Raw genomic sequence first — 15,620 nt, 5'->3', positions numbered from 1 at the left:
ACAATTGAACTGACTCACCTTGACTACGTGGATTTACAATTAAAGTTATCGTCGAAAAAGATGCAACAGACTCATGAGGATTTTCATAAATAAAGATAATTTAAAGTTCAAAGATGTAAATAAAATCAGTCTTGACAACTATTGAATTATTAAGTTAATTTCATTAAATCGATTCATACATGAAAAACGCCGTATAAATTCAACCCTTTTGTATTAATGAAAACCATTCAAAAGTGAATAAAATATAAATGGAATCCAGTTGGAATCCAGTTCGAAAATTAACTCCGATTGCTTTCAAAATATTATACCATCCAGCTAAAATGATCTACGTTTAATTTGGATTACTGATTGTATTGAAAATTTGCTTTATCTGAAAGCCTCGCTTATCTACTCTTTGATTCGTTAGTTTGGCCAGATTAGTTAACGTTGCTGGTTCAATATCAATATACATACATACATACTTATTTATGTGTACTTTGACCGAAATCTCAAATTTGCTAGTTTTTTTAAGAACAATGACGTTTTACCATGAACATGTTTATACATACGATGGGGATTAAATCATGCCTTGCAGTTTATATCAACCTTTACACTATTTGATATATGTACATATGTGTAAAATATCAATCCAAATTCCATTATCACAATTGATATTTTTTATCTGCATAAATCTAAAGAAAAATTATAAATTCGTCATCGCATTCATTAATTTTTCCGATTTTTTTTCGTCGATCGACGGACGACAGAAATTAGACCAAGCTGAGCGTTAATTATTTGGTAAAAATGCAAATTTATATATGTATGTATATCCACGTCGTCATCAACGTGCTTAGTATTCATATATATGTATATGTGGAATTAATATCGCCTTTGTGCACGTCAAAGGTCATCATGATTATTTTCTATTATTTAATGTCACCTGAAACATATGACACGATTTTGTCCCTCTTCGGTCATTATTACCCATTATTGTCATTAAATTTTATTTTATTTTATTGTTTGTTATATTATGGGTTCTGTTTCGGCCTGCATTTAACTGGTTAGTAACTTTAATCTCGTTTGGTCGTGTAATTTGTAATTTGTTATAAAAAAAATGTCATGTAAATGTCAAAAATGTCATGTATGTATTTTACAGTCCAAGTTCACTCTAGTTTTTTCATGGAAATACTATTAATAGTTTATAAATACAATTAATAGTTTACTAACAGTCGATGGCTATCTTCAAATAGACTCCCACCAGGTGTCGCATGAAACTTTTATAAAAAACCTGTGAAATATTAAATCGACAAGTATTTTAAATGGGAAATCCTTTGGAAACCGCATTACAACGTTGATAAAATTGCCGTGTCCACAAATATTAAAAATATTGCAACCAGGATCAGTAAACATACATAGAAGACGATAATAATAAAAAATAAAGAAGTCGAAAACGTTGATTCCCATATTTGAAGAAATGCAGGAGAAAGGTTGTTGAAACTCGTCGGAAAAAAAACCCTGCGGTGTGAGACGTGTTTTTTAACCACATTAGACCAAGAACGCGCCCGTGCCATTCTTTTATGTATGTTTGCGCCTTCCTAGTTTGTGCATGAACAAATCACATAGTTCGTTTGTTAGTTTTTTCTTTTGTGTACACTATAACTGGCCAGATTGGTTCGTGTATGAACTAACTAGTATGTTCATAAACGAAAGAAATGTACACAATCTGTCAGCAGTTTAAGTAAATTGTCAATTTATTATGATATTTTGGATCGTAATTTGACACATGAAGTTATTTGTGCTATTACGCATAATGAATCCATTTTTTTTATTATTTTATAAAATGGACATTTTGAACAAACCAATAGGATTTTGACTCAATTTTAGTAACGATTCCGTTTACATTATGTATTTCGATTTGTATCCTATTCGATATTACTACCTAGAACATAGCTTTGTCTAATAAGGATGCTTAAGGCTCGGGTATTCCAAATGTCATCTATATATTATCGTCATCTAGATAATATTTTACTTATTTTTTTATTTATTGCAGAACCTTTAAAATTGATACCACCGTATATTTATTCATTTACTAAATAATCATTGTCTCTTCTTTCATTTGTATTTCACTTCTACAGTACAGCAAATAAATGCTGAAGATTACTTAGAAAGTCAATACGTGGCATAAGGCTAAATTATGCCTACGTCTGAAATCGATTATACTAAAATAAACCGTCTTAAATGGGTATAATTAGAGAATAATTCTGCATATATTCAAATCATGGCCTATCACACTAAATGATTGTTGTTTTTTTTATATATATATATATATATATATATATATATATATATATATATATATATATATATATATATATATATATATATATATATATATAATAGTAGGAAACTGGAGGGGAGGGTAATTGAGTATTTCGTTACGCTACTGATTACAATATTTACGCATTCATGTCGCAATACTTTTGACTTCTATTGTCATTAACTTTCTGTACAGCATGATGATTGTTGCTATGGCGCACGAGCGTATCTCAGTAATTCTCATAAGAAAAAGTGTAGTATAATTGGTACCCATATTTGTATTTATTGTGGTTTATAGATAATAGGTGTCTACGAAATACTCGTAGACACATATTATCTATTATCATAATGATTTTGCTCTTTTGTTATCGATCTTTGCAAGAAAAACGCCCACATTGTCGACATTTGTCTGTTTTATCTGCTTGAGATTATTCACCTTTTGATTGTGCTTCAGCTACGTGTTGTCAACGACAATTCAATGACGTTAGTTCTCTTATCCACAATCACGTTTTATGTACAACCTTGAGACAAATTCGTTGATTAGAAATATCACAACCTCACTAGTGTTATGCCCTGACGTGTAATCGATCATTTTATGGGAGATGATTATGACAAATTTTGATTTACAGACGTGCCGAGATAATTGTCCTGAATAAGAGATACATTTTTATGCATTATCGAGAGTGGAAGCTCCCTAGTCTACAATTCTACATAGTTTAATCAATTAAGGATGTTAATATTCTTTTATCATCTTCATTTTGCTTGAGTGGTTTCGTTCTCAATTACGGTCTGGTGTTCAGCTAATTTTAAATGTACACAATCAAATTCACAAATATCAAGTTGAATGACACTATGCATTATACATATGTAGTTTGCTATGTCAATGTGAAGTTCAGAACTACATACGTACGTGCATTCCTTCACGTACTGAATCCAAATGTATTCTGTATAGCTATGGAGAAATTGTATTGCTCAATCGCAAATTTTAATAATGTTATTCTATTTATTCAAAATGCGAGCATTCTTCTCACTACTTTCTCACTACTCACCCAGCACGATCAATGTCACAAAAAAGTTTTGTTTGAAACACTATTCATATGCATAATATATATGTATTACATATACATGTTACAGGCTACTTGTATTTTCAGTTGTAATATATTCCAATTGGTGTTTTAGCTCATTCATATTCGAATACAAATCAACTTGTAAATTATAGGTCTACAAACGTTAATATATGTACTTTCAACAATGTGCGCCAGTTTTAATATAACAGTTTAATTTTGACAGTTCTAATGTTTTTATAAATGCTTTAGAATTCAGTAATGCTTTAATATTTGCTAGATATTATTAATGATGTAGTGAGTATCGTATTACCATAACTCGAAGAATGTGTTCAAAACAAAAATGTGACAGTCAGACTCAATTTACTAGTCGAATGACGTTTTCACGAAAATCTAACCGCTCCAACCTAAAATGATACTAACTTATAGTTGAACTGTATTTTCAGTTACATATAACGAAATGAGGACGGATGGCTCAGTCTTTTATACAAATATGATGTGCAATGTGAACTAGTTTTTAAATAATATGTATTTAAAAACTAGTTAAAACTAGTTAAAACTAGTTAGTTTATAACATACATGTATATGATGTATGTATATCTCCTGGGAGTTTTCTATAGACTTGCACAAAATATCTTTAGTTGGATTGTATGAATTTTACATTAACTAACTAGCTATCATTGGTATCTTTACCAGTAGATAAACCCAGCATTTAATTGACTATCAGATCTGCTAGCTATATATGTATGTATATGTATATGTACATAGCATATTTTTTGCACAAAAATATAAAATTCGATTACATACATAGATACGTTATTTATGAATGTTTTTTTATAATTTTGTGACCTCACTTAACGCTATAAATCAGAAAATGGTGAAAATCGTAACAATTGGTTTTTTTAGTATAATCCGACAATGCCTTGCAAAAAATATATATGTTAATAAAATCTGTCAGATTTAAAATCAACGAAAACGTGTCTGCGACACAAGTGCTTCAATGAAGCTCTTATGTCACAGACACTCGGGAGTATTTTCGGTGATATTTTATCCTTGTATTGACATAGGTTTGACAGTGATCGATAACGGTGAAATAATAAGATAGTACGAATTAACAATGACATAAGGATACACCCATTACAGCTGGAGACTACCTGAGCAAGCCGTGCCGCACGATTCAGTGCGTAGCCCAATTCACATTGGCACATCACCACGGTGCTGCCATCCATTGTATGTTGGCCCAACGTGTAGTGAAGTTAATGGATTTAGTTTGACCTTTGTTTCATTTAAATTACCAGCTTTTTTTTTATTAACACGAGAAAAATATGTACTCTGAACTGTATCGATAGCACAGTTGTATTTTATGTACGTATGTATTATAAATATCATGAATAAATTGTCAGTCCAGTTTATGCATGCATCGCCAATTATTTTTTTTTTTTTAGTGTACAGTGCAATTTCTTGCAGCAATATATGAAATTCGAATATATGAAGTTACGTCACAATGATTGCTGGTCAACCATCATACGTGCTCATAATGAACAACACTTTATAAACTTTCACCGTTTTATTCCACTTTCCCGACGGCAGTATGGTATTGAATTTAACATCCATGAACAAATAAAAGTACGTTATGTAATTTATATTATAAGCGTCGAAGTTAATGAGACGTCAATTGTCTTTACATTCGGAAAATATTAAAATTTAAAATTTGTAAATTTCTTCAAAACCATCAAAAACTCAATGTAAGCTTGAACCATTTGAACATTTTGATAAGTTGTTGCTCGTTTTGCGAGGTCAACTGTCAAAATTCAACAGAACTGGAGGAGTCGATTGATTCCATATTCGATACTCGTCAAATACATGCTGATTTTTATTTTTTTTATTAACATTCCAAAAGAAAACATGTCCAATTCAAACATACGTGCGCGTGTCATTCGTGTGACCACTACGGTTCGTTACGATTCAATTATAATGAACTAACACACTGTGCATCATTTTATGCGTCATCGTTATGGTAAGAAACACACTGAAAAGTACGACACGGCCCGGGTACACTCCAGTTATGATAGACGTGTCTTCATGTCATTTTTAATTCGTACGATCTTATTATTTCGATAAGTTTATCCTACATTTCTTCAAATATGGGAAGCACCGTATCCATCACTGCCCTGTCAATTCAAGGATAAAATATTACCGAGTTTTGCCAAGAATCGCGAAGGTATAGATTGGTCATGCTAGTGTTTGTTTTTTTTTTAAACTATCTATAAACAAAAAAAAACACGCGCTGTGTACCGCTCTGTCTGCACCTTTAAACACGGTTTTGCTAATGTTAATTTCGTAGAATAACCATTTGTTTTGCTTCCTTTCTGTGAATACTGTTGGAATTTTTATTTGCCATTGCCCTGATGACCATCCGATGTCTCGTTATTGTTCCGCTCTTATGCAAACATGTTCGAAATTGAAACATCGATTCAGGATCTATCTGTATTTCAATATAAAATAAATAGCTATATGAACAAATCCGCTTAATACAACTCCCCAGAGTTTTGCTTACATATTTTTGTCTACACTAGAGCTGTTTTAGTATGACCATATTGCAGTGGCAGCTCATGAAAATTCATAGGGGGCGGGGGGGGGGGACTGCAGATATTAATCGGGCTGTAGTAGCTCGTTAACCATACCGATGATCAAATGCAGACAAAAATAGCATGCATTTGTACTTTAACGTAAAGATTGGGTGATTGGTGCTCGCCGACATCTGGTTTACTAGCACTGATCACCTGATCTCGCGTTCGCGCCATAAAGGCCTCGCCGTATGAATAAACCGTATATAATAAACTGTAGATCAACCAATGATCTCTCTGTGCTAATAGTAGAATGTTCTGAATTGCACTGAATAGTGGCACAGTTTCGAGAAATCCTAATTTTTAAAGGCGCTCAAGAAGAACTTAAGCTATAGAATTCCACAAAAAAGGGGTTGGCACACTCGGATAACATACAAATACTTGATGTTTTTTTTATGCAATTCTATTGCGTTAGTTTTTCTTGAGCATATTTGAAAGTTTGGATGTCTTGAGAGTGCGGCTCTCTCGAGTGCATTCAGCGGTTTTGTCCCGTGCTTCATTCAGAGCTGGCTGGTCGATGGATAGAGCAATAAAATACCTCTACCACTATTTGATGCGTCTTTCACTGCGATATTCATTCTACACTTCCACAATACAATAATTTAAATTGTAAAAAAACAGTTGGAGATAATCATTCGCCCCATTGCAACCAGCACAATGATGCTTCAATGGTGCGAAATTTAACTTTCATTAAATTTCCAATTTGTTCACTGTCGACTGGAATCTATTACATTTGTACCAAAGCAAAACTGGACACTTTCCCTGCTATAGAATTGTAAGTTTATTAGTCAGCTTTATGTTCATATTTTAATTTAGAATGTGTGCCGTTTCATATTGTGTATTAAATTTTCCAAACTTAAATTTCCATCAAGATTTTTTCGATTGACACGTAACTGGTTGAACAAAGTCAAACGTTGAATAATAAAATTAAAAAAAAAAATTGTTTGTAACCGGTTTTAGTTATAAAGAATTTTTCCTTGCATCTTCGTTTGTCCACTTAATTCATTTTGAAAAATTTATTAACTATTCTTTGCTTTAAAAAATGAAAAATTAATAATACGTTTTTTCATTTAAATAAAAGTCATTTTAAATCAAAGAAATAAATATAATATACATAACTTACATCACATCATTCATTATTATTATGAATTTCATGCGCACGCTTTTGTTCCGATTCGACATTCAACTTGGCTTTCTTGCCCTTTGGTTCGTTTATAATTCTTCATTATGATTTATAGTTTCCAATTAATTTGCAATTCATTTGCACTTGCACTTCTTCCGGTTCGTAAGCGATTCTATTGTAAGGTCTTTGTTGCGCTAACACCATAATTGAGACATGCGACAGCAACAATTCTTAAACAAATCGTTCAACGAATGCAATCCAATACTAAATATAGAATATGCACCCCAACATTCTTTTTATTACATTTTATTACATCTCTTAAGAGGGCTGGATACCCGAAACCTTAATTTTGTTACCATTCCTTTCTTCTATATATATATTGAGTGAATGCGACAATTATAATATATATATATATATATATATATATTTATATATATATATATATATATATATATATATATATATATATATATATATATATATATATATATTGAGTGAATTCGACAGTTGCGCCTCGACCAGATAATACCTATTTTAAAAAGACAAAAATCGAGGTTACGTATTCTCCAGTTTTCTCCTCCGAAACTGGACCAATTTAAAAATAAAATCATCATCTGAATGAGAAAGATATTTTCTATGTTTAGGTCTTCGTATTTTTTTAAAAATCAACCGTTAAATTAGCACGCTGGACTCTTTTCGTGGGTATAAAAACGAGGCGATTTTATAGATGTTTGGTGACTCCTAGCTCCTATAAAAAATAACTAATCAAAAAAATAAAAAGATAGAAACATGCCTATGGTGGATATCCATAGCATATTCAAAAATAATTTCTCTAGTGCCATAATTGAGGAAGGGAGATTTGTAATACGTTTGTATGGACAAGGCGCTGGTGTTCAGCCCTCTTAATGTCGTGTCGTGTTGCGCCAATATGCTACCGTGTTAGAAACATGCACTGTATCTTCCTCTTGTGCCTTCTACGCCACCTATCAATCGAATTATTTCTTGGAATTTTTTTCTTCATTTTCATTTTTTACAAACCTCCTTTACGTTTTTTATTTATATTGTTATGATACAAAAGACAAAATAAAAACACAAGTAACTTTTTGCATAGACAGTGTGATTCGTTGGTCAACCGGCATTAGACTGCGTGCATTCTACAGTGGCGAGGTCAGTGCAGATTCGTCTTAGAAACATTGAATACTCAATTATGGTCTGATAATCATGATTGACCCTCAGCGACCTCGAGCCACGGAAGTGACTACGTTTCAAAGTGTTGAACGTGCTACATATGTAGATACAAAATTAAGTGTCTGAAATGTTCAATTTATAAACGATTCAATTTTCATTCTGAACCGCTTCTATCAACAAAACCAACAAATTCATGGTAATTTTTAGTGCAAATATCCACTCTTTTCGCAAGAAACGCTGTTAAATCAACTACCGTTAGATCGATGCCCCGGGCGCACCATCTTTTGGGGCGCCGCGAAGGCAAAATATATTTTTATTTATTGTTTTGTCATAATGTGGTGCCAGATTTTAAAAATGCATTTAACACTTGCCGCACTGTGATGGATAGCGAGTGACCAGAACTTACGAAATTAAAATATTTATCGATATCAAAAGAAATAATTATTTTCCCGGGAAGCCCCTTATACTTCACAGTAACAATATATGAAGTTTTGTGGTCATCCGAAAATTCTAACTCGAGAATTTATTAATTTCTTGCTCTTATTTTATATTATTCGACGTTTAATGTTAAACCAGATTTTGAATTATTTTAACTTAAAACACACATTTTTAACTGGACGCTTGGGGTCCAGCACAGTGGCTAGCGGATTTTTTTTAGCACAGAAAGCAAATGTTAAGACAATGATTTATAAACATATATATTTTATTTATTGTGTGTTAATTACTTATATAAGTCAACAAATATGACAAAGGGGTGGGGGGGGGGTTCATAAATAAAAGCTTACCTCAGGCACAATTTTCCCTCGCTGCGCCACTGAATATATAAATATATTAAATATTTTATGGAAACCCTTGGATCGATTGGCAATGCCTTGACAAAATTAAATGAAATCATTTATAATGCAAGACGCTCACAGACAAACACGGTCACGCAAGGCGCTCATAGATGAACACGGCGTTCCATCTATTATATGTAGTTCTGCAAGTGATGTTCATGTAAAAATATTTCGATAAAAAATCAACCAAATCAGCGTGTTTTAACTATTTTGTTTAAAAATTGTATCGTTCTGATAAAATCATCCAGCTCTGCTTGGACTAAAATCCGAATATAAGATTAGGTCTCGTTCCACATTCAAGTAGTCAGTCTTGCATCCAAAAGCGTGTAAATTTATCAAGTGTATGTATTAATCTGTATTTTTTATACAGAGAACTTGTGGAGTTTGTAGATCTTTATCCAACCTAGATATTTGCGTTTGTTTCTATAAACAAACCCAAATAGCAATAACCAAACTGGCGAACTTATCTGATGGATTAATCGCGTTTTTAAGTTGTTTTTTCAATTACTACCGCATTGTTACGCATTGTTTTTCGTTGAGAAATTATCAAAATCAAGATATTCGGAAGATCGAATGTCGAAAACATTACAAGTCTCTGAATCTTCGAAACTGGGAGTATCTAAAAGCCACCTTGAAATTTTGAAGCTTGTCGATAAATATTGTAATCGTATTCATGCACAACGTCGCTCTGTAACCCTCTGACCTGTCTCTTGTCTGTCTCATGAAAAATGTATATGTACCACGGTAGCACAGAACACCCAACCAGACCCACTTAACGCTCGTGTCATTTGAAAGAAAGGAATAATAAAAAAAGTTTTCGTAATATTTAAAAGCATCGGTATTAACAGTTTGCTATTCAGCATTTACATTTTGTATTATTTATTCGTACGAACCCAAATTATTATTCGAGCTGATATTTTTGAACACCTTGGCTACTGAAACGTGGTATCCAAATCTTTTAATATAGTCCAAACGGGGCGAGAGACGTGATGCTAAGAACAAACTCAAAAGTGCGGCACGGGACGCGTGCGTGGACTCTAGCGGTGAGAGGCATATCTTCACACCGTAGGGAATGCCCATCCCGAGGTCTCTTTCTACTAAATATCTTATTATTTCGATAAGTTTCTCCAACATTTCTTCAAATTTGAGAATCATCAAACATATGTCAATACAAGGATAAAATATCACCGAAAATACTCCAGGGAGTGAAGGACGCTTCATATTTAGCGCACTCTGGTTTGTTTTTGCATATGCAAAACTATCTAGAAAAAAACGTGCCGCGTACATGTGCCGACACACAGATTGGTATATGGCAATTTTTTTTTAGATAGTGTTGCTTACTTAAAAAATAACTAGCACGCCTGATCTATGCCAGGCCAAAACTCCCCTGGAGTGTTTTCGATTGTATATTTTTCTTGTATTGACATAGGTTGATAACGGTGATTCCCATATTTGATGAAATGTAGGACAAACTTGTCAAAATAATAAGGTCGTACGAATTAACGTTGACATAAGACACGCCCATTCACTGCTGGAGTCCACCTAGGCATGCCGTGCCGTACGATTTTGTGTGTCTGCGCCTTACAACTGCAATATATATAATAGTTTAGGTGAAAATCACTTACTAGATATTTCTTCTGATCACCCTATAAATAAAGTAAGTTTATATACACATATGAAACGCTTTTATATAGGTAGTCATATAATGAAAAATTTTATTGATTTTTATTATTATATTATATATTGATATTTATTATTTAATATACTATTGATATTTTTCAATTATACGAATTGTCATAATTCTTATCCATACACTATAAATAAGTGCCTTGTAAATTAACCATATCATACCAAACCAACTGACATTGGAATTGCGATATTTAGCTACATGCAGTTTATGATTATAAGATAATAAAATGAATAAGAAACTGATACTCTTCGACTAAAGCAGATCAAGGAAAACATCTGATTGTTATTTAAGTGCCAACATTATACATACATATGTATTTGCAATATAATCAGTGTCGATAAATGGTCAATTGATTTACAAAACACTCTTAGATCAATTATTAGATTTTTTAAATTATTCATAATATATTTGAAATTGTATTGTATGGATATTTCCATTGAAGCATTAATTCCACTTGCAGACTCTTAATGTCATACAAAATATAAAATATCGATTCCTTGTTTGACAGTTTGATTGCAATAGAATTTCAAATGTATTTTTATTGAGCATGGTAACGAATCGACCTTTTTTTTCAATTTTATGTGTGATTTAGTTTTATAATTTAGAAGATTGCAGGTATGAATGATTAAGTTGGCATGCATAAGTTGAAGAATGTTTAAGTTGTCATCTTGTAAAAGTGACGCTTAGATCGTTGTGGCGCTCCGCTGAATACACAATATTTTAAACGGTTCGGTGATTACTAGTCAAATGTGAACCGGTCACAGTACAACCGGTCACACGTGATCACCCGTCACACTAAAACTGGTCACGAGAAAACTGGCCACACCCTAAAACTGGTCACACCCTAAAATCGGTCAACCAGTTTTCTCGTGACCGATTTTAGGGTGTGACCACTTTTCTCGTGACCAGTTTTAGTGTGACGGGTGATCACGTGTGACCGATCTAGAGTGACCGGTTGTCCTGTGACTGGTTCACATATGACTAGTAGTCCGTTTACCGTTTTAAACCGCTCAACGAGTCTCATTTTGCTGTGCCGCCTCTGTCTCCTGACAACCATATCCTACACTTACATATTTTCATTATCAGGAAACTCGATCGAAATAACACAATGAGCAATTGAGACTGTCGCGATGGCAGTTTCGTATCCCGTATGCTTGTTCCCATTCTGTATCAATCTACATTAATTTGAAATGTATGTATTCCAAATAAATATGTATTGGATCGTGGTTATTTATACACAAAAGCGAATTAAGTTGATCGATTCGCGATTTGATGAATATAGTAGCGAAACCAATCTAAAAACCAACATCTTCCAACTCATCTTTTATTTATGAGTGTTCCATTTGACTTAATTTCGTCTGTGTCCTGTCTAGCTCCCTTTTCAATTTCATTGTTTATCCGATACATCGATATACCGTACATATTGTACATTTTTGAAGTGCCATGTCTGCAAACAAAAGTGAAACCTCTTCAATGGCACTTTCTCCTGGTGCACGTTTCGTTCTACTCGTTCAACGAGCTTTTGCTTTTGATTTACTTTCATCGTTTGCATTATATCATTGCACGTATAATATTTGTGTAATCCATCACATTGATTTTCTTTTCATAGTTTCATTTGTTATCGTGGAAATTTTTCCGTGATTGATTTGTATGACTTTATCCCAACAACACTGTCTGCTCTGATCTTGTGTAGGTACATTCTGTTTTATTATTACATATGTTAGTCACTCATGTTCGATCGATTTGGAATTATCAAACGAGTCGTTAATCGTATAAAGCGATCAAACAATGCACTAAAAATTAAATTGGATTTTTATCGTGATGGCATTTTTTTATAAATCTGAACCGTAGATGTAGTGAAGATTTCATATGTTATATGTGGAAAATCATGATGCATAAGTATAACATAAACTGATGCTATTTATTTAATCTCATCTCCTATCTTTGTCTTTGGTAAATTCTTAAGCACGCTTCACTATAATATTTTATAATTTGAGTACCGTTTACTTAAATAAAATCACGTGTGAAGAATTCTCAATTGTTATTTGCATATATGTACGTATTTATTTATGTAAATAAAAGTATTATATTATAAATATATTCAACCCTCCAACTAATATAATTTTATATCAATGATAATCACCAAAAAATTTTCCGACCTATTACTTGTGAAATTTTCGGTTTTTAGGTTTGTCGATGTTAAAGTCCATGTCGACATCTCGTTCGTTCATGAACATATTGGTTTATTCATGCACCAACTAATCTGGCCAGTTACAGTGTACACAAAAGAACAAATTGACAAAGTAACTATCTAGTTTGTTCGTGAATAAACTATTAGGCGTAAGTTTAAGTATTCTCAATCGTTTGTACCATCCTCTATGTATGTACGGTACGTATGCTTACCCTGGTTGCAGTATTTTTAATATACGCAGAAACGGCAACTATAACCATTTCTAATGTAGTTTCCATAATATTTCCAATTTCAAATACTTTCTTTGGTTTGGGTTTTGACTTTAAACACTGAGACCTATATACAGTGAGTGACAAAAAAAAGGACGCATTTGCTATTTCTATGAAATTTCATTTTACTCTTTATATAAAGCAATATTTTCGGTATAAAAAAATATTAAACCATGAGTAGGATTTTGGTTTGACATTTTGAAATACCGGTATTTTGGTATTAAAACTTAAACAAATTGGAATGTAAATATAATTGATTTCAATTATGCAAGATTGAGCGATTCCAGCATTGATGAACTGGCCTTTTTTAAGGTCATGTTTTAATTCATAGAATCAATAAATCTAAGATATTTCTAAAAATTTAAATATATGCTTATGATTTATTTTTCCCCCTTTTAAATCTCTTAAATATTAATAACTAGTTGTTTTACCCAGCTTCGCGCAGTATTTGTAATATAAACAGCTTAAACATGGCGAATCTAATAGTAAATATTCATTTGTTTTTTTATTAAATCTATTTGAATCGAAAAAAAAAATTCAAATTCAACCATATCGATTCCTCGTCTTAGAAACTTTGATTTGTTTTTCGATTACCAAAAAACCTTACATACATAAGTACATACGAAGTCTCTTTCGAAATTATATATTAGATTTATAGGGAGCCTGGAATGAAGGTTGACGTAAATAAAAAAATCCTCCTACTGCGGATCGAGCTGCTCGGCCACTCCTTAGATTATGACCTTTTTTGTAAAATGATAACATGTGTTTATTGGAATATTGAAACTTTTGAGTTTTGACTAAAAACACTATGACCTATATATTATATGTCGGTCTCCCTCACGGGACCGAAAGTGAAACGCCCGAAAACGCAAATATCGGAAGGCAAAGATCGAAAATCGAAAGATCGAAAGATCCCGTGAGGTAGACCCATTATATGTACATATGTAGTTCGTATATGAACAAACTATAATAATATGTTCATGAACGAACCAGAGTGAACACTTGGACTGTAATATCGACACTTTACTGTTGGAATGTATTGAAACAATAAATCATTGCATTTCCTTTGTTATTCTGAAAATGGTAACGGAAAATCATCGAAATGTATTCTAACTTCTTAGAATTGAAATCTAAATTCAATGTTTTTAAAGTAACTACATATTAGCATACACACGTAAAATAATACAAGTAAACAATACGTTTACCTGTATTTCACCACATTACGTTTATTATTTTGCACGTATCACACTAGCAGGAAAATTCTTTGAATATGTTAATGTCTACAAATTCTGGAAGTCATATTTTCGCAGGTTGTTCTTGCAGTTGCATTTTATGCACGGAAAATTTCATCAGTGTTCCCGAAATTATTTACAAATTAGAAAGATGACGTTGGCTCTGAATGGTATTCGAATATATACTTGTAAAATTGCAAAATTTTGAATCGAAGACCTTGATTTTTGAACTGGACATCGAATCAGCTGGTTGTTCAATATCAGTGACGATGCTGCAATAGAGGCCAGTTCCGTGACACGTTGCTGTTCGCGTCTGTCGGTCACTTCATCTCGAGCTCTCTTGGACTGCGCACTTGTTTGCGGTCCCGTTCTTTGGAACTTGAACCGCCAGTGTTTTTTTTTTTTTTATTAATCTTTTAACCGTCTCGTCACTCGCGAAGATATCACTGCAAGAGATTAGTGCGTAAATACGTATTTTGTTTGTTTACATGTGTAGAAAATGCGTAGGCGTCATTCCGTTTATTTGTAATTTCACGAGTATTGCTTTTCCTCGTTTACAACCTTGATCTCCAGTTTAGGCCAGTGGCGTTTACTACCATCATTCAATTAGTTACTCGACCGTCTCGTTGGCATGATGACCTCCGATTGTCGACAACATCGGTGGTCAGCTACTCGTCCACTCTTTGATCGTGTTGATTGTTATGTTACAGATCCACTGAATTCATCTGAGACAGCATGGACGTGTCGGAGCAAGTCATGGAGTCCACCGACCAGGAACAGGCCGCGCTGGAGTCCGAATCCTTTTTCAGTATGCTAGGGACATTGGATTGGATACTAATCTGTGCTCTTCTAGGTGCCGCTTGGTATTTCCTATTCAGAAAAACAGAAAAGAAGGAAGAGTTCAACACCACAAAGTATTCAATACAGTGAGTTATTTGTTTTATCATCATTATATTAATCCACTTGATTCAAATATTAAACGATGATTCGAGTTATTTGGTATATCTTATTGTGTATCATTATTGTAAAAACAATTGATAATTTACTACATATCCGTGTTATTATAATTTTTTTATTCGACATTGAATAGTTCCGCATCTTGATC

The 15,620-nt window shown here is 32.9% G+C and overlaps 1 protein-coding gene across 3 annotated transcripts in view; it reads left to right on the top strand.

Moving 5' to 3' along the window:
* Cpr (Cytochrome P450 reductase) overlaps nt 1–15,620 on the top strand; it is a 28,463-nt gene that overhangs the window by 1,744 nt on the left and 11,099 nt on the right. For 2 of the 3 annotated variants that reach the window (XR_013261021.1, XM_077438337.1), the window contains exon 2: nt 15,226–15,441. Coding sequence is in view for 2 of the 3 variants with exons in the window: in XM_077438337.1 (XP_077294463.1) it covers nt 15,251–15,441 (191 nt within the window). In the remaining variant the exon portion in view is untranslated. Of the gene's footprint in view, nt 1–14,735; nt 14,975–15,225; nt 15,442–15,620 lie in introns of those variants that run through there. The other variant, XM_077438338.1, reaches the window with a different exon arrangement.

Source organism: Arctopsyche grandis, chromosome 9 (assembly GCF_051622035.1).
Source record: "Arctopsyche grandis isolate Sample6627 chromosome 9, ASM5162203v2, whole genome shotgun sequence".
Classification (NCBI taxonomy): Eukaryota; Metazoa; Arthropoda; class Insecta; order Trichoptera; family Hydropsychidae; genus Arctopsyche; species Arctopsyche grandis.
Note: the sequence above shows the minus strand (reverse complement) of the source record. Positions and strands in the feature narration are given on the sequence as shown.